Below are 21,298 nucleotides of genomic sequence, written 5' to 3' on the forward strand. Positions count from 1 at the left end.
TATTGTTCCCTTGGATTTCTGAGATATTAGCTTGCTATTTGAACTTAAAAGATTAGGCTTATGACTTAAGATTCTTATTGTCTCTATTTTGCTAAGTTCTAATATCCAGCATGTGGTACTTCTTTCAATAAAAAAAAGCTAAGGATCATTGGTAACAATAAAAAAGGTACGCGTCATAAGACGGTGCAGATTAGGCGCTGGGTATTTAAACCTAACTCTTACAGCCTACGGTAATCTTGTGTTTTGTGAGTATATATTTCTTCCCACGGCGTTTACTGGTAACTTAAGACACTTATTCTCTTGGCTTTAGAAGTAATTAAAAAATGTGGAGGAATCAATTTCACTCTTTTCTTCCGAACATTAAGACACTCTCAATTCCAACTTGCCCCTTTTCATTCCCTTTTTTTCCACTCAGTTCTTACTATATGGATGTGCAAATAGCTCTTTTGTTTACATTTCATCTGAATCACGTATCCTTCCGAGTCCAAGACACCCACTTTTCCGGAATGAGAGACTCTTCTAGAAATTTTCCGAAATGAAAAATAAAAAAGTTTCGTTTTTCAAAACCCACTCTCCAGAACATCTTTCTTGGAATATTTTTTCCAGGAGTGTGATATCAAATATCTCAAACAACTTTTGATTTTCAGCAAGCCAATTTAGATTCCGCATATGTAAATTTGTCTAGAATAACATGTTGTCGTTAGTTAGCTCCTTTAACGACTGAATCATAAATTCAATGCTATACAGCTAGAATTCGCTCCTATTGTGTTCATTTTGAATATTTTATTTCGTCATTTTTGAAAAAAAAATCTAGTATTTTTCGGAAATTGTGTAGAGCATAATACATATTTTAATTTCAGAATGGTTGCTTGGACCCTAAAAACGTTTCTCGGATGTGGTCTCGGTCTACTTTCTCTCGCTGGTCTTATCGTAAATTTGATGGTTGTGATTCCAGTGTTTCGTTTGGCTTTCGTCCAAAACAAGAGCCCGATCTATGTGATTTCATTTATAAATATAGCCACTGACATTGTGAATGTTTTAATGTCAACTTTCTATTTGGCACCATCCATTATTTTCGAGGTAAAAACTCTTCGATCTCTGGACAAATGACGAATTTTTAACTTTCTTCAGACCTACTTTTTCACTGAAGACAAAACTGGAACAATTCCAAAACTGATGGGGTCCACTTTCATGTTCTGTTGGTATCTAGGATCCATGACCCAAATTGTCATGGCTGTCAACCGTTTTATCGTTATCTGCTTGAGAAGAAGTGACCTGTTCAATCGCAGTAACATCTGTAAAATATTCTGCATTCTGATTCCGTTGAGTGCCTTTTTGATGTACATGGCTCAATATGGAACTCCATGTTGCTTGTGAGTTGAAATCGTCCAGAATCGGGACACCAGGGTTTTGAAAATAATGTTTTTTTTAGTTTTGTGTTCGATCATGTTGTTCTATCCTATTCTTACTACCAAATCGAAGGACTTGACAATTACCCGAATATGTTTATTGACCTTCCACTGAACACTGCCACATCTGTAATTGCGACGTTCTGTTATGCAATGGTGAGTTTGAAAATCAAAATGTTAATTTTTGCATTTCACATCCTGCAGATCGTCTGGACTGTTCGCCAATCTACCAAAGGAATAGCTGCTTCTCTCACAACTCAACACAACAGGAAATCCAGGAAGAACCGAGAAGTGACGTAAGTAAAATGTTGCATCTGTCTAAACGTTTTTTAGCTTAAACTTTCAGATATGCCATGCAGTTCTGTTTCATCTCAATGTTCTACACCTTCTCATGGATAACTTTCCGTGTGTTTCCAGTAGCAATTGGAAATCGAGGATTAGAATGGTTCATTTGTATTTCCGCTGGGGTTACTATAAATAGCAGTGCTAATGCGCTGGTCTATCTTATCAGCAATCAAGAGGTCCTTCTATTGCTTTATTTTTATCAATCTCCAACTAGAATTTAGGTTATGAGGAACTTAAAATCCAGCGGACTCAGCATCTTCACCCGTGCTTCCAACTCCTCTGATGTGGGTAACAATTCGACAGATGGTCATAGTGTCGTTCGTCACAGCCATAACACGACTACCAATACAGCATCGAAATATTAATGTTCTCTGAAATCATCCGTTCATATCTATGTAAATACCTTCTATTGAACTATAAACTATTTTCTCCAGAGAGTTAGTTTTTGTATTACGAGCATCTCCTAGGAACGGTTCTAGAGTATTCGCCAAAAACAATAATACAGACAATCTTTATGGTTTCCGAGGAGAGTTCCAGTTGCTTCATTTACTTGATCAGCTCTGAAAAATGTTTTCCTAATTTTAATAGTAAAACATTTGTTCTAGTCCGTAATTCTCCAGTTGCCAGGCATTTACCGATCCTCGCCCTTTTCTCGGGATTTTCTTTTTTTTCGGTATTTGTTATACCCGGAACCTGATACTTTGATAATTCATGGGCAATTCTCCCGCTCCTGTTCATCTAGGATTGCTCTAGCAAGTAGATGTGTTCACTGTATATTGTTGGATGAGAGAATTTGTAATTTCTAGAGCATTTTTATGAGGTGGGCTCTTTGGAGAAACTCAAAGTATTGTAGTTTTTATCGCTTGAAACCAGACAAGTTCAGATTTTTGATATTTAGTCTATCTAATTTCTCATATACTCCCCATAATGATTTTTTCTGTCTACGGAATTTTTGAATGCCTTAAAAAGAGCAGTTTTATAGCTCATCAGACTTTCAAGCCACATCTTAAATTCAATTCAGAAGTTGACGTTTTACAATTATTCCAATAGTTCTAATAAATGTTTTTGCACCCCAAAATAGTATCTTCCAATGGACACATTTCCGAAAATAGTTGCTTTTTATTAATTTAAGAATGTAGACAGACATTCGCCTCCGGCTTATGAAAGTTCTTCAACTCGAACTTAAATGTTCAAAAAACCTTCTACATCTTAAACTCGATCACAAACTAACACGTACATTACCATGGTCTGTAATCATACTTTGAGATCATTGCGTATCCTGAAATCCCTATAATTATGACTTCTCTTTTTGATGCTTTGTTCTTCATGAACTCTTTATTTTCCGCATTTCAGAAAATTTAAAAATGCTCGAAATTACGTTTAAACTTTGTCTCGGAATCCTATTAGGAGGTATATCTTTCTATGGTCTCATCGCAAATGCATTGGTGGTTGTTCCCGTGTATCGTTTGGCTTTCGTTTCGAAGAGAAGTCCGATTTATGTCATTTCTTTAGTCAATTTGTTTGCCGATGTTGTTAATTTGATTATCACTACTTGCTATTTGGCACCTTTGATTTTAACAACTGTAAGATCGTCGCATTAGAGAGTTGTATTAGAAAAGCTCCAAAATAATTCAGGCTTATACCCCCACTAGTACAACTAACTTAAAAACCTCGTTTATTTTTGGAACAGGATTTATGTTTTGTTGGTATCTCGGATCTATAACACAGATAATAATGTCAGTGAATAGGCTGGTTGTCATTTGTTTCAAGTGTCCAGACCTATTCAGCCGCAAAGTATTGCTTGTCATCTTCTCATTTATTTTCCCTCTGTGTACTGCGATGACGTATCTCGCCCAGTTTGGATTCCCTTGCTGTGCTTTAGTCTATGATTCACGTATTCTCTCAATTAGCTATCTCTCGACGGGGGCGGAGAACTTTTCGAACATGTTCATTGATGTGCCTTTGAACTTTACTACGTCATTCACGGCGTTTGTCTGCTATAGCATGGTAGGTGAAAGTTCTTAAATTTAAATTCATTAAGCTAATTTCAAGATAACAATAAAAATTTGGAGTTCTAAGAAAATGGTGTTGCCGACTGCTGGGAACAAAGAATATGCGTTAGTTTCTACATAAACAACAAAATACTGGATAATTTTTCAAGTTTAGATATGCAACTCAGTTTTGTCTCATAACAGTTTTCTACACTATCAGCTGGATCCTATTTCGTATTTTCCCTTTGGTTCTCGGAAACCAAAGAGTCGAATTTTACTGTTTCGTAATGATTGCAGTCTCGCTTAACAATAGTGCAAATGCGGCAGTTTATATATGTTTTAACAAAGAGGTGCAAATTGATTGACTGGGAATCCAAGTTTTCGAATTTTTCAGGTAAAACAACATATTCTACGGAGCCGCTTTTTAATATTCCCATCCAGTGGTTCACAGTCGTATATTCCAAACGAGAATACCGCTTTCAAATTGACGTCATCTGCCAAATTTCCTTCAACTATTCGACAAAATGAAATCATCTAACTATAGTTTAATCAATTTTTCGATTTTTATTCCTGTTATGGTCCAGTAGTCTTCGTAGTTAAGATCAACCTCACCCACCTATTTTAATGAGATGAGCACTCATTCAACTTGAAAATATTCGGACTCGTTCTTGTTTTTCACATCTGGTTTTCTCGCATATAAAAACTTTTTTATGAATAATATTAGATTTTTCTTATTTTTCAAATCCGATTTTTAAATTTCGGTATACTTTTCATGTACTCTGGAGATTTCCCAAATACCGTAATCCTGAAGGGTCCCTCTAATTGAAGGGCCCGATTTTTATGAATTTGGAGCGAGAGTTCACTGTATTTATGTATCATAGTTTTCGGAAAAATAGGCGGGAAAATATAGAAGGCCCTTCTAATACATGGTTTACCATATATAGATGTTTTATGGCCTATGAGTTTTGAAAGCAGATGGTTTCATGAACAAAAGTTCTCTCAATGAAAACAAATTCAGTGAACTCTCGCTCCAAATTCATAAAAATCGGGCCCTTCAATTAGAGGGACCCTTCAGGATTACGGTATTTGGGAAATCTCCAGAGTACATGAAAAGTATACCGAAATTTAAAAATCGGATTTGAAAAATAAGAAAAATCTAATATTATTCATAAAAAAGTTTTTATATGCGAGAAAACCAGATGTGAAAAACAAGAACGAGTCCGAATATTTTCAAGTTGAATGAGTGCTCATCTCATTAAAATAGGTGGGTGAGGTTGATCTTAACTACGAAGACTTGGATTTGTTCATTCAACTTCGGTAAGGCCTTTATAACAAATTTTTCAAAAATAAGGAATTTTTCAGATTCATAATAACTCCTTTCGATGTGACGTTGATCTATGTGTTCCATGGTTTGTGCAGGTATACAGGAAGTGCAACATGTAAAATTGGGTAAGATCTCGGATATCGAAAGTTTCTACGAATTTTAAATTTGGATTTAGGCTCAGCCTATTTTATCACTGCTTCCCACACAATGTTTGGTCCCTACTCTTATCATTCTCATACAGATATTATGTTCTTCATCATCGTCAAACATCCAGAAGAGTTTTAGTGCTGATCATTCTCATCATTTATATGCCTTCCTTTATACAAGCGGTTTGTTGTCATCACAATCAGCTCAGTGATAAAAAAATTATTTCAGATGATTTATTGGCCTACTGTAGTAAATCGGGAAATCATTCTTCCTTATGCGGATAGATACTTCCCACAATACAATTTATCGCACGCGGATGGCCTTCTTGCTGGAATACCAACAATCAAAGATTTCGCCTCAATCTATGTGATTCTTCATCTCTGTGGTCCAATTTTCCCAATTTATGTGGCCATTTTTGTATTGAGACATGAGGTTATGAACAATTTATTAAGAAAGACGGAAATGCTTTCTAATGATTTAAAATCGTATCATTCTCAAATTCTAAAAGTGAGAGTTTTCTTTTATTCTTTTTCTAAAAAGCATTTTTTAGTGTCTCACAATTCAAGCCGCCATTCCAATGATTTTCGTGATTGGCGTAATTTCGTACTTGAGTGCACAACTTGGAATTTTCACTCATCCGATTCTGGAATATTCAATTTTTGCTTGCACTCTCCCTATGCCCATGTTTTCTCCATTTACATATCTACTGTACATTCGGCCATACCGAATGTTTTGCTTGAGGTCACATTCTAGTTGCTTATTATAAAAACAGTGATGTTTACAGGCTGTTGAAGCGGAATGATGTAGAAAACTCACAAGCGGAAAGAAGTAAACAAGTTTTCCGCCTTGGCTGAAAATGCAAGATTCGTTAATTTTTTGTGGACTGGCATGCTATTTCTTTCCCATGTAGAACTCTTTTTTGTTTTTTGAACAATCCCTAATGATAAATTTCTGTATCAAGAATGAAGAGCTATTGTCTTTGCATGAAATATCTTTCGATTGAATATGAACTAGGACTACATCCAGAATAATAACGAGGTATTATAGAGACAAGATTCTCCTGAATGAATTTAAACATTTGGGAACAGCTAAAAATTTTCCTAAAGCAAGTCTTCGGTTTTCGTCTAATTTTCACACACCCGTAATTCATGAAATTTGTAAAAAGGCGCGCATGTAGTAAGAATTCAAATCAGGTCCCTTTTTTGTTTCATACAGTTATTTTTGACCTATAGTAAGTCCGTGTTTTCTGTGTAGAGCGATGCTAAGCGATAGCAAGGAAAATAATAAGTTCATCCTACATTCTTCCAATTTGCAGTCTTCCGAACGATTATAAGGAATGACACAATTTCGAAGGATGGCTGAACTATAAACTTCACAAATCTTTTGATTGAATATGAACTATTTAGGATTACTTCGAGACTATTATAACTTTGATATAACAATCGGAGATATGGAAAAAAAACGGCCATGGCCGAATGTCTCACAACGCAACCTAAGAGCATTTTTAATTTCCGGATTTATTTTCTTGATTTTCGTGCGTTTTCAGTCGATTTTTTTCACTTTACAAAATTAACTTTTCCGAGTTGTTTGGGGGAAAAATAATAGAAAACTCGACGCAAAGCCGTGGAAATCGATTCAATAAATACCGAATGTTCAAAGATTTTCAGGCTACCGTATTTTGTCTAGTTGTTCTCTGCCACTTGATCCATAAATTATGTAAACGACACGCATGTAGTGAAGATTGGAATCAGATCCCTTTTTATTTCATAAATTTATTTTTGGTCTATAGTGTAATGCTAACCGATAGGAAAGAAAATGATATGTTCATCCTACATCCATCCTATTTTGTATCATTCTTTAAAATTGTTCGGAAAACACGTTTTTCATTCCATACATTTAAATTCGATATACAGTTCATCCAGACTTCACCGTGTTTTCTGTGTAGTGTGATGCTAAGCGATAGGAAAGAAAAGAATAGGTTCATCCTACATTCATATTTACTTTCCTGTCTTCCGAACGATTTTAAAAAGAGATTTCCCCCGTTGAAGAATGCCTAAACGATAGGCGTTATACATAGTTCATAAGATCAAATTCGAAAGATATATTGATATGAAATTCGGTAGAGAAAAACCAAAATAATAATTTAAAAACTATTCATTATTTCTTTTGCAACTTGTTCAAAAACCGGTTCACAAAGTTGTACTCCTGGACCTGTTAAATGAACGGAATTATCAACATAAGCCATTAGAGTTTCCCTGTCGAATGTTAGGTATTTATCTCCATCAACAAACACGTGACTCAAATCGAAGAACTGCAAAATGATATTGTTAATTTTATCGTCCCTGTGTCAAAACTTACATGACACTTCTTGCATTTTATTTCTGCAAACCGTTTCTTAACCGGCCTCATTTCATCATCTGCTAGTTTTTTGTCCAGATGGAGAACGTCCAAATCATCGGGTCTCGTAATCACAAAATGAAGGAAAAGGTTCAGAAAGTTTTCATGATACATCGGATGAGCGTCGAGAATGTAGAGCTTTTTAACGAATCTGAAAATGTGGAAAAATAATACTTATTCGCAGTTGTACTTACTTTTCATAGTATGCTATAGTCTCATTTATCTCCCGGACTATAGGATCGTTGTTTTGAATAGGATTTTTAATGTTTTCCATATACCTAGAAACAAAAAAAAAAGATTTTAAAAGTGTATGCAATTTGGAACTAAAGAAACTAACCTGGAAACCACAAAAAGAACATCAGGTTTATATAATTCTACTTGATTTTTTGAAAATTGCAATGCTTGTGCCGATTCCAATGTGTGGTCTGAATAGAGTCCGTAATTTGCTAAAACCGACAAGTATCTGTAATCCGAGTAGTTGTAATTGAAATGAGCTCGGATATGCTCTCCAAGATTCATCACATAACTATTTCCTAGCATCATTATGGAGATACTTCCATTTCCAGGCTGAAAATAACTCGGATCACAAAGAAAAAATGGAAGGTTTTACACACTGGATATCTACAGTAACCTTTAAGGTTGCTTTTTGGGAATGGGGTGTCTGTGTCTGTCTCTATGCATTTATCTTTTCGAGCTTCAACATCCCAAAGCGACACATAAAGTATCCGATTTTTGTCAATAATTTCTCTCGTTTCATCTGGCAAATTCATATTCCAAAAACTGTCATTTCGAACACTATATTGTAAATACGCATTTGCACCAATCAAAAAAAATATCAATGAGAACACTGCGCCCATTCGCAACTTCAAATACTGCTTTTCGAAAAGATGATGCAGCAGAATAGAAGCAATGAATATGGTTACTGTAAGATTCAGAATTTGAAAAGGAGTTTCAACAAAAACGGCTTACAGATGCAGAAAATGTAGCTCCTGATGGTGGTTGCAAGAAAAATGGAGATAACTGGCCAATGAACCAAATATAGAATATACGAGATATCTCCAATGTAAACTAGCGCATCAGATTTCCACAGCTGGAAGGTAAAATTTCCTAATGGATTATCTAATAGAAAAAATATTACCTGAACGTTTGGTGCATCACAAGCAATAATGACGGCTGTGAACAGGGTTACCAATGGTCTTAAAATCAAAACGTCTACCTCTCTTGGAAGCAGACAAAGACTCAGAACACAAAGGGATATAGTCACTACGTCTTCTTTTGTTAACGGGAGCCATGATGGGACATCATCTGCTTTATTCGGTAATTTATTTTGCTGGATTTTGCTCCAAAACAATGCACAAAATCCGATTGAAAATTGCCAAAGTCGGAGGAACATAAAATTGAATGCAAATTTATCAAGAATCATTGCAAACCCAGCAAATCCAAATATTGTAATAATCATTACGGTAGCTAACTGAATTTGAACTTTGGCCAAAGAATAGGTTTAGAAAATGCTCACTTTCAAATAGTCGTTCTTCAAAAATTGAATACCAAAAAATATAATTGGCACAAAAAGGTAAAACTGCATCTCGACTGATATGGACCACAGATGGAGGAATCCATTGAGTGAGGAAGTGGCTGCCAAAAACTCATTGAAATAATCAGCTTGATCGTGTATAACAAGTTGATTTGTAACCATGAACAGAGAAGCCAACGAGTATCTATTGTTATTTTTCCACAGGAAATCTCCCAGAAAGATGTGGACCATTACGGTAATTAGGAAAACGGCAAGAAAATATAGTGGGAGAATTCGTCGAAACCTCATATAATAAAACAACAAATAATCATGAATTTTGACCATTCCTGCTTTGGTCAAGTTTTTCGCCATAAGAAATCCAGATATGACAAAAAATCTAAATTCAAAGAAGTCTTATATTTGTGAATATTGAAAAAAAAACTTACACATCAACACCCAAAAAACCATTCACAAAAACGTTTGGAGCAAGATGGAATAATAAAACGAATAAGATTGCAATTCCTCGCAAGCATTGTATATCTTTCCTCATTTTGATACCAAAGAAAGAGAACACAGAATTGATTATGCTATTGTGTAAGTGGCCACTGCTTGGATAGTTGCTACTGTCTTTCCATGTTTTTCTCTAATAAGATTAGGATCACAATAAACTGGTTACTTGTAACTGTGTGGAAATACTTTTAGGATTATATGTTGTTCGAGAAAAGCATTTTTTGAAGAATCCATTTTTGAGGAATAAAGGATACTAAATTTTAAGAGGAATAATCTGGAACTCTTCGAGAATCCACACCAGTGGCTGATTCTGTTGAAAAATTATATTAGGTCGCAATTAACAAATCAGTTCCCTCATTGGCTAACATAGTAAAAGTTTGGACACATTTTGATAACCAAAATTTCCATAAGCTTTTTTGAGCGGGCCGAGCCGGTTAAAAGTTTCAAGCGGGTCGGCCCAGGAAATTTGGAGTTCAGAAAAATCCGAAATTACCAAATCTTAAAAATCGGAATACTCCAATATTTCGAAAATCCAAAATTTTCCAAACCGGATTCCGAAGTTTTGAAATTCGGACATCCCGGAATTCTGTATAGGCCATTCCGAACATCTCTAGGATCGGAGCAGCCATCAACATGTATGGATTGAAAAAGCAAAAAAATTAAAATTTATTCAATATTTCTTTGGTAATATTTTTAAAAATCGGATCACATGGTGCAACTCCTGCTGTTGTTAAATGAACCGAATTATCGACATAAGACATCATGTTTTCCCTGTCGAATGTCAGATATTTATCGTTTTCCACAAACAAATGACTCAGATCGAATAGCTGAAAAAAGTTTAGACTTCAACAGAAATTCCGATTTTCAAATCACCTCGCACTTCGTGCACTTTATCATTCTCAATCGTTTCCTCACATTCTTCATATCCAAATCTGCTTTCTTTTTATTCAAATGAAGAAGCTCCATATCTTCCGGTCGTGTTATCAAATAATGTAAGAACAATGTGAAAAAGTTTTCACTATATTCAGGGAGAGCATCTAAGATGTATATTTTCTTGACGAATCTGAAATAAATTGAATAAATCTGATAAAGCACAAAACACCTCACTTTTCATAAAACTCGATATTTTTGTTCATCTCCTCCACCAATTCATCGTTTTCACGAATTGGATCTTTTATATTTTGCATGTACCTAAATAGTTAATTTTAAAAAATTCTAACAGGGAAACTTACCGTGGTACTATGAAAAGTACATCAGGTTTGTATAGCTCAACTTGTTTTTCTGATATTTCCAGCGCTTGCTCTGATATCTTCCAGCTACTTGAAAATGTGCCATAGCTTGCTGGAAACTAATGATTATGAATTTTTCTATCAAAATATTTTGAGCTACCTATTATGGAAATGTATCTGAACTCTGAATAATTCAACTTGAAACTTTCTTCAATTTGATCTACGAAATTCAGAATATAACTGTTTCCGATCATCATCACCGAAACGTTTCCTTTTCCTGGCTGAAAAAAAATTGGCTGAAATGAAAAATGTGGAGAATTATAGACTTACTGGATACCGACAGTATCCTAGTAATTGATTCTTCTCGAATGGAACATCTAAATCCTTCTCTAAACACTTCCCTCTGCGAGTTTCAAAATCATAAAGTGGAGCGTAGGATTCATTATTTTGGTCAATAATTTTTTTGGTTTCATTTTCATACTTATAGCTCCAAAAGCTATCGTTTCTGATGCTATATTGCAAATAGGCATTGGTGGCAATGAGAAGAAAAACTAGTGGGAATATACCACTCATTTCTAGTTTCAGGTACTGCTTTTCAAAAAGATGGTGAAGAATAATAGATGCCACAATGATGGTTACTGAAAAAAAGATTCTATAAAAAATAGAATGAAGACGATTGAAAGTACCTATACAAAATAAGTAACTTTGAATTGTAGCCGAAAGAAACATTGAAATAACTGGCCAATGGACAAGATAAATCACATATGACATATCCCCAATGTACACCAGAAATTTTGATTGTAGGAGCTAAACTTGGAATTTTCGAGGATATGAATAAACGAAGACGTCTTACCTGAAGCTTATCAGTCTGACATCCAATTATTAAAACAGTAGACAAAGTGACCAATGGTCTCAAAATCAATAATGGTATTTTGTTTGGCATGAGACATAGAGCCAGGATTGAGAGAGCAATAATCACAAAATCTTCCTTGTTGAAAGGACACTTGAACTTTTTCTCTTTGACAGATTCTATTTTATCATTTTGAGTTTTGTTTGGAAGTTTAGATTTATGAATTTTCATCCAGAATGAAGCTATGAACCCAGCGGAAAATTGCCATAAGCGGAGAAAAAGAAAATTGAATGCAAATTTGTCCAAGATCATTGCAAAACCAATAAATCCAAATACAGTGATTAGTGAAACCGTGAATAACTGAAACTTAATATTTCAATTAACCTGACATGATTCTCTAAACTTACCTTCAAATAGTCATTTTTGAGGAACTGCAAGCCTAAGAAAATGAAAGGAACAAGAAGATAAAATTGCATTTCGAGGGACAATGACCACAAATGGAGGAACGCATTCATTGAGGATGATGAAGAGAAAAACTGAACTTTTTTCTGAATATTTTCAAAATTAAAGTCTCCAAATACCTCGTTAAAATAATCAGCTTGATCATGAATGACCATTTGATTAGTTATCAGAAATAGAGATGCCAATGAGTATCTGTTATTGTTGTTCCACAGAAAATCTGGGAGATACAGGTGGACCATAACGACTATAAGAAAAATCGATACGAAATACATGGGGAGAATTCTTCGGAATCTGAAAAAGAACCTGATAGGATTTTAGGGAAGACGAGATAATTACCTTTTGTAGTAAAATAATAAAAAGTCTTGATATTTCAATAAATCCAAGTTTGCCAAGTTTTTAGCCATCAGAAATCCAGAAATAACGAAGAATCGGAAAAAGTCAATTATTTCAAACTGCAGAAAGGTAATTCCAAACTTACATATCAACTCCCAGAAACCCATTTACAAATAAATTCGGAGCCAAGTGGAAGCTCAAAACAAAAATAATTGCTATTCCCCGAAGACATTGTATATCTGTCCTCATTTTCGAATAACGATAGCCAACTTTACCAGTGATAATGAAAAAAAAACAGTAACTATCCCCAATTGATTATGTGACCAGTATGTAATTATACTGCGGAAGCAAGGCAGTGGTTTTGGTTATGAGATAAGGATCAGAAACTGGTTTGTTTTTGGATTGTCTTCTTGTGAGGAAAGTAACATCTGGGATTTTCCATGTAAATCTTTATTACTACAATTATTCTAGAAATCTTAGCATTAGAAATTAGTCAGTTTCAATTATACAAGTTTTACATGCTACTAATAACTTCTTTGGCAATATTCTCGAAAACTGGTTGGCATATTTTCAATCCGGCAACACTTAAATGACAGGTGTTGTCGACAAAAGAGAGTTGCTGATCTCGGTCGAAGGTCAAATACTTATCGTTTTCTTCAAACACGTGGCTCAAATCGAAGAACTGAAATTGGTACTTTTGGTCAACCATAACCGTGTGTCAAGGCTGTGCAACCCGCGACCGGGGTCCGCTGGCCGTGACATACAGAGCCGGCCGTAAATATAAGAAAAAGTCTATTTTCAGGAGCCTGGAGCTCTGCTGTCAAGTGTCGGATCACTTTGAAAATTTTCGAAGTTATAAAACAGACCTAGATTGAATATTATGCATTTACAAAATTTTTGGAAAATTACTTGTTTTTCAGTTATTTTCCGATTTCTGGAGGACGCCATTATTCCCTATTTTTGTACTGAAAACATGATAAAAAAGCAGGCGTCCTCAAAAAATCAGCAAGTAACTAAAATACTAGGAATTTTCAGGGATTTCTGTAAATGCAAATTTTTCAATCTATGTCTGTTTTATAACCTCCAAAGTTTTCAAAGTCACTTGACAGCCAAGCTCCAGGCTCCTGAAAACTGTCAAAATCAACTGAAAAACACTTTTTCATATATTTATGATCGGCACCGTATCCTACGTATCCCAGAATCACCCTAATCTAAATACTTCGGCCCGCCTTGGCACAGGCTTGCCTTGACTCGAAACTTACCTTGCACTTGGAACACTTGACCATGCTGAACCGTTTCTTTACATTTTTAATTTTCCTGTCGGCTTGAATCCGATTTAGATGAAGAGATCCTAGATCATCTGGATGATAGATAAGAGTTCGCAAAAAGAGACTTAAATAGTTCCTTTTATATTCTGGATGCGAATTCAGAATGTAGATTTTTTTAACAAACTTCTCATAGAATTTGATATTTTCATTGATCTCCTCAATTTTTGTATCGTTTTCGCTGATGGAATCTCTCAATGACAGTGGATATCTGAAAATCAAACTTGGAAACTGCTTCAGGTTGAAGTTAACTTTGCGGTGATGAAAAGGACATCAGGCTTGTAAAGTTCAACTTTCGTTTTTGAAATGTTCAGTGCCTTCGCTGACCAGTAGCTGTTTGCGTAGATTCCATAACTTTCTGAAAATCACAAAATTTGGAAGCGAAAACAATTTTCCCGGTACCTGCTAAAGAAACATATCGAAAATCTGAATATTGATAATTGAACTGGGAACGAATGGTGTCCCTCAAATTCAAGGCGTAACTATTCCCAATGACCATAATGGAGAAACTTCCGTTGCCATGCTAAAATCGTCGATGAGAAAAGTTTAGGAGAAAAAAGCTCACCAAACATCTACCGTAACCAAATTTGCTTGATTCGTAAATTGAGTTATCCTTCAGATCTTCCTTGACACATTCATCTTTTTTAGGTTCTACCAACCAAGACAATGGAAGTTGTGCTTTATTGGCGTCTACGTACTTTTGCACTTCTTCTGGGTATGTGGTATTCCAGAAACTATCATACCGGACGCTATACTGTGAATATGCATTAATGAATATCAGAAGAAGAAGAAGAGGGAAAATCCCTTTCATGTCGAGTTTCAGGTATTGCTTCTCGAAGATGTGATGAAGTAGAATCGATATCACGAATATCAAAACTGAAAGTATTTTCATATGATTATCGCTAAAAACTTTTACTTACGTATGCAATAAATGTAACTCTTGATTCCTGATGAAAACAAAATCGATATGATTGGCCAGTGAACCAAGTACATTACATAGGAAATGTCTCCAATGTATCCAAGAGTTTTGGATGTGAATAGCTGAAATTTTTATTGAAATGACTATAATTACTGGAAAAAGTACCTGTACATTCTGTGCTTCGCATCCAATAATGAAAGATGTTGCTATCGTGACCACCGGTCTTAAAAACAACACATCGATCCCAGATGGAAGGAGGCAAAGGGAAAGAATTGATAGAGCAATAATCACTGAATCGTTTTGATTTATTGGGCTACTCCATTTTTTCTTCACATCTGTTTCAGATTTTTCTGGCAGTTTTGTTTTATTTATTCTGGTCCAGAACAATGCGATGAAGCCGGCAGAAAATTGCCACAAGCGGAGAAACATGAAGTTGAAGGCGAACCTGTCCAAGACCATTGCGAATCCGATGAATGTAAAAACGGTGATTAGAAAAGAAGCTGCGAGCTGAAATGGTTTATATTCAAAAAGTATAAGCTCACAAAACAAACCTTTAGATAATCATTTTTGAGAAACTGGAGACCCAAAAATATAAATGGTACCAGGAGGTAGAACTGCATTTCAACTGAAAGAGACCATAAATGCAAAAATGCGTTCATAGAAGAAGACGACGATAAAAACTGCAACAAATTTAATGAAAATTTTTATCAAGAACTGAGTTTTACCTCATAGAAATAATCAGCCTCATCGTGGATCACAAGTTGGTTAGTTATCAGAAACAAAGATGCTAAAGAATACCGATTGTTGTTCCACCATAACAAATCTGGTAAACATAAATGAACCATTATCAGTATAGCGAACACTGATAATAAATACAGGGGCAAGATTCTTCGATACCTGGAAAAAGTTTAAACAGACGAATTTGAAAAATAGAAAATCATAAAAATACCTTCTATAATAAAACAGCAGAATATTATGAACGTTTAACAAGTCTAATTTTGTCAAATTTTTTGCCATCAAGAATCCAGAAATCACGAAAAATCTGAAAGAAGACTTTAGTACTTGTAGAATCGAAGATTGTCTTACATGTCAACTCCCAAGAATCCGTTGACGAATAGATTTGGTGCAAGGTGAAAACTCAAAACGAACAAAATAGCCAACCCACGGAGACATTGTATATCTTCTCTCATTCTAAAATATATTCCTGTAATTCAAAAAATTGATCAAAGTTATCATTCAATGCAAAAAAAGATGCTATCTTCCAATAAGCGTATTCAAAAAAGTCATATTGTATCGCGGAAGAGAGAAAGCGAAACTGTATTCGTTCGTTAAGTTTAGATCTAAACCGAACTGGTTCCTGGATTGACGTCGGCTGTTGTTTGCTGGGAAAGAAAGTTGTGAGATGGTCTGGGGACTTGAAAAAATGTCTCGAATTTTTGTTCATAGAAGTCGCTCGGGGTGTTGAACATATGGGAGAAGTACTGAAGATGCGGTTGGCCAGTGATGGAATTAAGGCGACCCCGCCCCGCGAAGCCAAGGGCGGAGATTTGGGGTTTTGATCCTGCCCCTCAAGGCGACATATTTTACGTAATCACGCGTAATTGAAAGAATCATTTGGCTTGTAACTTTCAGGGTAGACTAGTTGAGTACCATGAATCACAAAAAAACAAAACTTATGATACAGCATAATTTTTTTTCAACGGGTGGAGCGCGGGCGAATCCCCGCCCTGCTTTGGGGGCTCCCGCGTAAATGCGAGAGCCCCGTTGCAAACCCTAATTGAAGTTGTTGTGCAGTTATTGAATAAGCTACGCGACACAGGTAGAGGGGGACTGCCAAAAAACGGGCCGTCTGGCGGGCGCGGACTGCCGAAAAGCGAACAGTCGGCAGTCGAATCGCGCGCCGCCGACGGTCCGTCTGCAACGATTTGCGCCTCGAAGACGGGCCGTCAAAAATGATAGCGCTTTCTTGACAGTTCATCATTAAACAGGTAATAAACAATAGAAATTCTTTATTAAACTAATAGTTTCTGTGGATTGTGTATTGTTTTTTAAAAAGTAACTCTGATTTTTTCAAAGGTGAGTTTTTATGAGTAGAACAAGAGAAAACACATAAGAAATCACAAGTTCTGAATGAGACAGAACTTCCGATTTTCTTTCTGTGTTTTCGCAAAACTCAAATTTCATAGAAACTCAACTCGAAAAATCAGAAGCTTTTTTATTTCCTTTCGTTCTCTTTCTCTTCTTCGTTTCTCCCTTTCAACTTTTTTCGTTTTTCGGTATGTACATTTCTCTCATTGAACAGTATTTTTCGCTTACGTTTCGCGTACGTTCAAAATAAGTAAAATTGATGCGTTCGCAACACTAAAAACTGGCAAGTAAAAAAAATCTTTAGATTTTTTGGCTCTGCGGCATTTTTAAAGCAGACTTCAAAAGGGCGAGGTTTCGCATGTGAAATTTAAAAAACGAGTCAGAAACAGCAAAAACTGATTTCCGTATTAATTTTTGTGCGAACCTTGCAAAGTTGTTACTTTCCAAACAGTGCACTTGCAAAACGTCACACCTATGAAGTATCGGCGAGGTGAATTTTCGACAACGCATGAACAATTTCAGAGTTTACGATAGTTTTTGCTTCGGAACGTATAAAAACTTACCAACTCACCATATAAAAACTCCTGAAAGGCTGCATTTGTAACGTTCCGAAGCAAAAAAAAGCGAAACTTTCGAAACTTTCATCGCAAGGAGTTTTCGGCGATTTTTTCTGCGTTTTCAACTAAAAACGCGCAGAGCGAAAGTGCGCAAAGCTTTTCAGTGCTTCTTTATGCCAGTAGGTAGATAAATTAAGCGAAAAATACTGAATTTCAATAAGAGAACACTTCGAAAAGCGAAAGAAACTGAAAAAAAGACGAAAAATTAGTAAAGTCTTGTGCCGCTAAACAAGGCGCAGCCGGGATTTCGGAGTGTCGTTGCAAATCTCTATGACCGAAATTTTGAAACTCGGCAGTTATAAAACGGCATTTAAAAACGAATTGTTGTGATTTTTGAAAAAAAACGGAAAAATAGCACTTTCAGACACAAATTGTACAAAATTAAAAACAAATTTCGTCGGAAATCTTAAGCAAATTGAAAAATATGACCGAGAACATGTGTCCTGAACGATTGATTATTATCACGCAATGACAACTCGAGTAAAGATCTTGGAACACGAAAATGCTAACACATGCTTCTAGATATATACCAAGGAATGTTCAAACATATTTTTTTATTCAGCCGCCATCAACCAGTCAGCGCCTATTCGACTGTCATTTAGCAGTTTTTCACCAACCTCGCCTCAAATCCTAATTGATATAGAAATGCTTCTAATAACGCATTTTTTAGCTTCCCAGACCCCTCTATGACTGTTATGATGTTTTTAGAGAGAACTATTTTTTCAACAAAATTTTCCATTCTGAAGGAATTTGGACCGCCAACCACCGGTCGTTGAGCAGTCAGCGCCTCTTCGACTGTCATTTAGCAGTCGTTCAACAACCTATTTTTTGAGGTGGTCATATTTGAGGAAAATAAGATTCTATCATTTCTTATAATCTAGTGGGAGTAGGAGAAATTGTTTTCTGCATGATTTCCAATCAGAACCTTCAAGTATGTTTTCCAATCGGTACCGACTGTCCGTCGACGGACCGTCGACGGCCCGTCGGTTCTCCTTCGGCTGCCAACTAGCAGTCATTCGCCAGTTTGCGCCTCTTCAGCTGTCATTTAGCAGTTTTTCGGCAGTCCCCCTTTACCTGTGGAGAAAAGATAGGTCCCGATGGCATACATAAAAGCGGTCATCCGAAAGATCTCCCGTCCCTCCTCCTTTATTGTGCTACCTGTTCGGAGTTTTTCACAGTTTTTATTAAAATTCTAACACAATTTACGATACATTATATTTATTATTGTATTTTTTTGAGATTTTCAAATCGTATCCATAACTTGTTGAGCAACTGTTTTGAACACATTATCGCACATTTTTAGTCCTGCAGAACTGAGGTGGATTGTGTTGTCCACATAAGAGATCAAAGTATCTCGATCGAATGTCAGATATTTGTCCCCTTCCAAAAAGACATGATTCAACTCGAAGAACTGAAAAAAAGCATCGAAGACCATGATGATAATTTATATGAGAACTTACTTCACACTTAGTACATTTCAACATACTGAAACGTTTCTTCGCAAATTTCATTTCTTTATCAGCTATCCTTTGGTTCAAATGAACTCTTTCCAGAGCTTCAGGTCGATGGACCACATTTTGCAAAAATATATCAACAAACCCAAGTGGGAATAGAATAAGAGGATCTAGTATGACAATTTTCTTCACAAATTTTTCATAATACTTGATATTTTCAGTCATTTGCTGAACAAACTCATCATCTTCCTGGATTGGTTGTTTTATGGACGAAGAGTGCCTGAAAAAAATGCCTTTCAAATGAGTTCAAATCCTTTAGTACCTGGCCAATATGAACAAAATGTCAGGTTTGTATCGTTCAACGTTTTTTCTAGAAATTTCGAGAGAAAGATGAGAGATTGGAGTATCAGCATAGAGCCCATAGCCAGCTAAAATTGAAATATTACGAAAGAAAAAATATATTGAGTTGTACCTGCAAGTGAAACGTATCGAAAGTCGGTGTAGTTGCTACTAAATTGGGTCCGAATTGAATTTCTCAAGTTCATGACATAGCTGTTCCCGATCATCATTATCGAAAAGTTGCCATTGCCGCGCTGGAATTCAGTTATGCTCAAAAATTACAAAAAATATTTTGAATACTGACAATACATGAGCCATATCCGAAAACTCGATTATCTTCAATCTGATCTCCTATTTTCTCTTCGGTACACTCAAAACGTTTCGGTTCGTGAGACCATGAATATGGAAGCTGTGCTTTATTTGTATCGATAATTTCCTGAATATCGGTGGGGAAATCATTCTTCCAAAAGCCCTCTCGTCTGATATTGATTTGTAGAAGTCCGTTTCCGAGTATCAAAACCGACAAAAGTAAAGTTATCGATTTCCAGTCCAGTGTTAAGTACTTCTGCTCATAAATGTGATGCAAAACAGTGGAAATCAAGAATATGGATACTGAAATAATCCACAGTATTTCTGATATTGAAAGGGAAAACTTTACCAATTAAAAACAGATAGTTTTGAATTGTGAATGGAGGGAAAATGGCAATAAGAGGCCAATGAACCAGATAGAGCACATAAGAAACATCTCCGATATAACCAAGAAGTTTAGAAGAGAGAATCTGTCAATACATAAATTTGATGAGAATAAACTGTTGCGTACCTGGAAGTTTTTGTTTTCAGATGAAATTATGATAGCAGTAGACAGTGTAACCACTGGTCGTAATATCATAACATTCAGTTTTTGTGGTATCAAACATGATCCCAGAGTTGCTAGAGAAACGGTACAAATGTCGTCTTTTGTAAATGGAAACTTGAAAATGACGTCTTTTGAAAGTTCAGCTTTATTTGGAAGTTTTTCCGGGTTGGCACAAAATAACGCAACAAAGCCTGCGGAAAACTGCCATAGCCGAAGCAGCATGAAGTTAAAAGCAAACTGTTCGAGAACGAGGAGATACGCTATACAGCCAATAATGGTAATTAGAGATACTGCAATTAACTGAAAAATAGAAACTGTCAAAAGCAAGAAAATGATAAAAATCACCTTCAGATAATTGTGCTCTAGCATCTGGAGTCCTAAGAAAATGAATGGAACAAGTAGATAGAACTGCATTTCAACTGATAGGGACCAGAGATGAAGGAATGCGTTGATAGATGAGGTCATAGTGAAAAACTGTAGACATACATTTTCTGGGACAATCATTATATACTTTTGATACCGCATTGAAATAATCAGCTTGATCGTGAATCACTAGCTGATTAGTAACCAGAAATAGAGAAGCCAAAGAATATCTGTTATTGTTTTTCCAGAGATACTCTCCCAAATAAAAATGCACCATTATTACAGTACCAAATATAACTAGGAAGTACAACGGAAGAATTCTTCGAAATCTGAAAAACTGTAATTTTTTATGTTAGAATTGAGTACTAACCTTTTGTAATAAAACAACAAAAAGTCATTGGCTTTAGTGATCCTAGTTTTAGTTATGATTTTTGCCATCAGAAATCCGGAAATTACAAAAAATCTGAAATCCAATAGATTTTCAGAATATGCATAAGGAACCTACATATCAACTCCTAAAAAACCATTCACAATTGTATCTGGAAAAAGATGAAAAAGGAATACAAGTAAGATAGCAATACCACGAAGACATTGAATATCTAGTCTCATCCTGGAAATCTTTTTTGATCCCAAAAAGTCAATTATATTGTAGGAATTAGGCGGGAATGTCTTTCAAAAATCGTCTCCTGCCGAAATTAGACGGTGTTAAAAGATGAATGAAACACGTTTGCGAGACCCAAGTGGCGTCGGATAATATTTATGAAGCAGGCTACAGACATACAGAAGATCACGAAGAAAAAAACAACACAGATCACGAATTGATACAA

General features: G+C 35.7%; 6 protein-coding genes across 6 annotated transcripts; 2 read left to right on the forward strand and 4 right to left on the reverse strand.

Moving 5' to 3' along the window:
• Positions 1-861: 861 nt before the first annotated feature.
• Positions 862-2,119, forward strand: Cbr-srx-2 (the record flags this gene model as incomplete). Its single annotated transcript, XM_002637399.1, has 6 exons — positions 862-1,080; positions 1,132-1,373; positions 1,433-1,565; positions 1,614-1,705; positions 1,756-1,930; positions 1,976-2,119. The coding sequence occupies 6 exons, from the start codon at positions 862-864 to the stop codon at positions 2,117-2,119; spliced, it is 1,005 nt and encodes a 334-aa protein (XP_002637445.1).
• A 999-nt stretch (positions 2,120-3,118) lies between these two features.
• CBG19158 lies at positions 3,119-5,982 on the forward strand (the record flags this gene model as incomplete). The annotated part of the gene is made up of 7 exons (XM_045237935.1): positions 3,119-3,337; positions 3,390-3,761; positions 3,807-3,871; positions 3,921-4,095; positions 5,108-5,164; positions 5,445-5,723; positions 5,767-5,982. 7 exons carry the CDS (start codon positions 3,119-3,121, stop codon positions 5,980-5,982), a joined length of 1,383 nt encoding a protein of 460 aa, XP_045096703.1.
• Positions 5,983-7,359: 1,377 nt separating this feature from the next.
• CBG25155 lies at positions 7,360-9,676 on the reverse strand (the record flags this gene model as incomplete). The annotated part of the gene is made up of 8 exons (XM_045237936.1): positions 7,360-7,527; positions 7,575-7,764; positions 7,808-7,891; positions 7,951-8,180; positions 8,228-8,535; positions 8,583-9,084; positions 9,130-9,523; positions 9,573-9,676. The coding sequence occupies 8 exons, from the start codon at positions 9,674-9,676 to the stop codon at positions 7,360-7,362; spliced, it is 1,980 nt and encodes a 659-aa protein (XP_045100196.1).
• A 619-nt stretch (positions 9,677-10,295) lies between these two features.
• On the reverse strand, positions 10,296-12,759 carry CBG19159 (the record flags this gene model as incomplete). The annotated part of the gene is made up of 12 exons (XM_002637402.2): positions 10,296-10,463; positions 10,510-10,699; positions 10,744-10,827; positions 10,869-10,977; positions 11,026-11,146; positions 11,196-11,503; positions 11,552-11,672; positions 11,719-12,075; positions 12,123-12,251; positions 12,297-12,468; positions 12,514-12,606; positions 12,656-12,759. 12 exons carry the CDS (start codon positions 12,757-12,759, stop codon positions 10,296-10,298), a joined length of 1,956 nt encoding a protein of 651 aa, XP_002637448.2.
• Positions 12,760-13,024: 265 nt separating this feature from the next.
• CBG19160 lies at positions 13,025-15,944 on the reverse strand (the record flags this gene model as incomplete). The annotated part of the gene is made up of 11 exons (XM_045237937.1): positions 13,025-13,192; positions 13,773-14,046; positions 14,088-14,193; positions 14,238-14,358; positions 14,401-14,711; positions 14,756-14,876; positions 14,920-15,261; positions 15,306-15,434; positions 15,480-15,651; positions 15,704-15,796; positions 15,841-15,944. The coding sequence occupies 11 exons, from the start codon at positions 15,942-15,944 to the stop codon at positions 13,025-13,027; spliced, it is 1,941 nt and encodes a 646-aa protein (XP_045096704.1).
• A 2,758-nt stretch (positions 15,945-18,702) lies between these two features.
• Positions 18,703-21,080, reverse strand: CBG27175 (the record flags this gene model as incomplete). The annotated part of the gene is made up of 10 exons (XM_045237939.1): positions 18,703-18,870; positions 18,920-19,193; positions 19,236-19,341; positions 19,386-19,506; positions 19,557-19,864; positions 19,911-20,031; positions 20,073-20,582; positions 20,632-20,800; positions 20,842-20,934; positions 20,977-21,080. 10 exons carry the CDS (start codon positions 21,078-21,080, stop codon positions 18,703-18,705), a joined length of 1,974 nt encoding a protein of 657 aa, XP_045100197.1.
• Between the last annotated feature and the right edge of the window lie 218 nt (positions 21,081-21,298).

The sequence above is a fragment of the Caenorhabditis briggsae genome (genome assembly GCF_000004555.2).
Source record: "Caenorhabditis briggsae complete genome, chrV, whole genome shotgun sequence".
NCBI classification, from domain to species: domain Eukaryota; kingdom Metazoa; phylum Nematoda; class Chromadorea; order Rhabditida; family Rhabditidae; genus Caenorhabditis; species Caenorhabditis briggsae.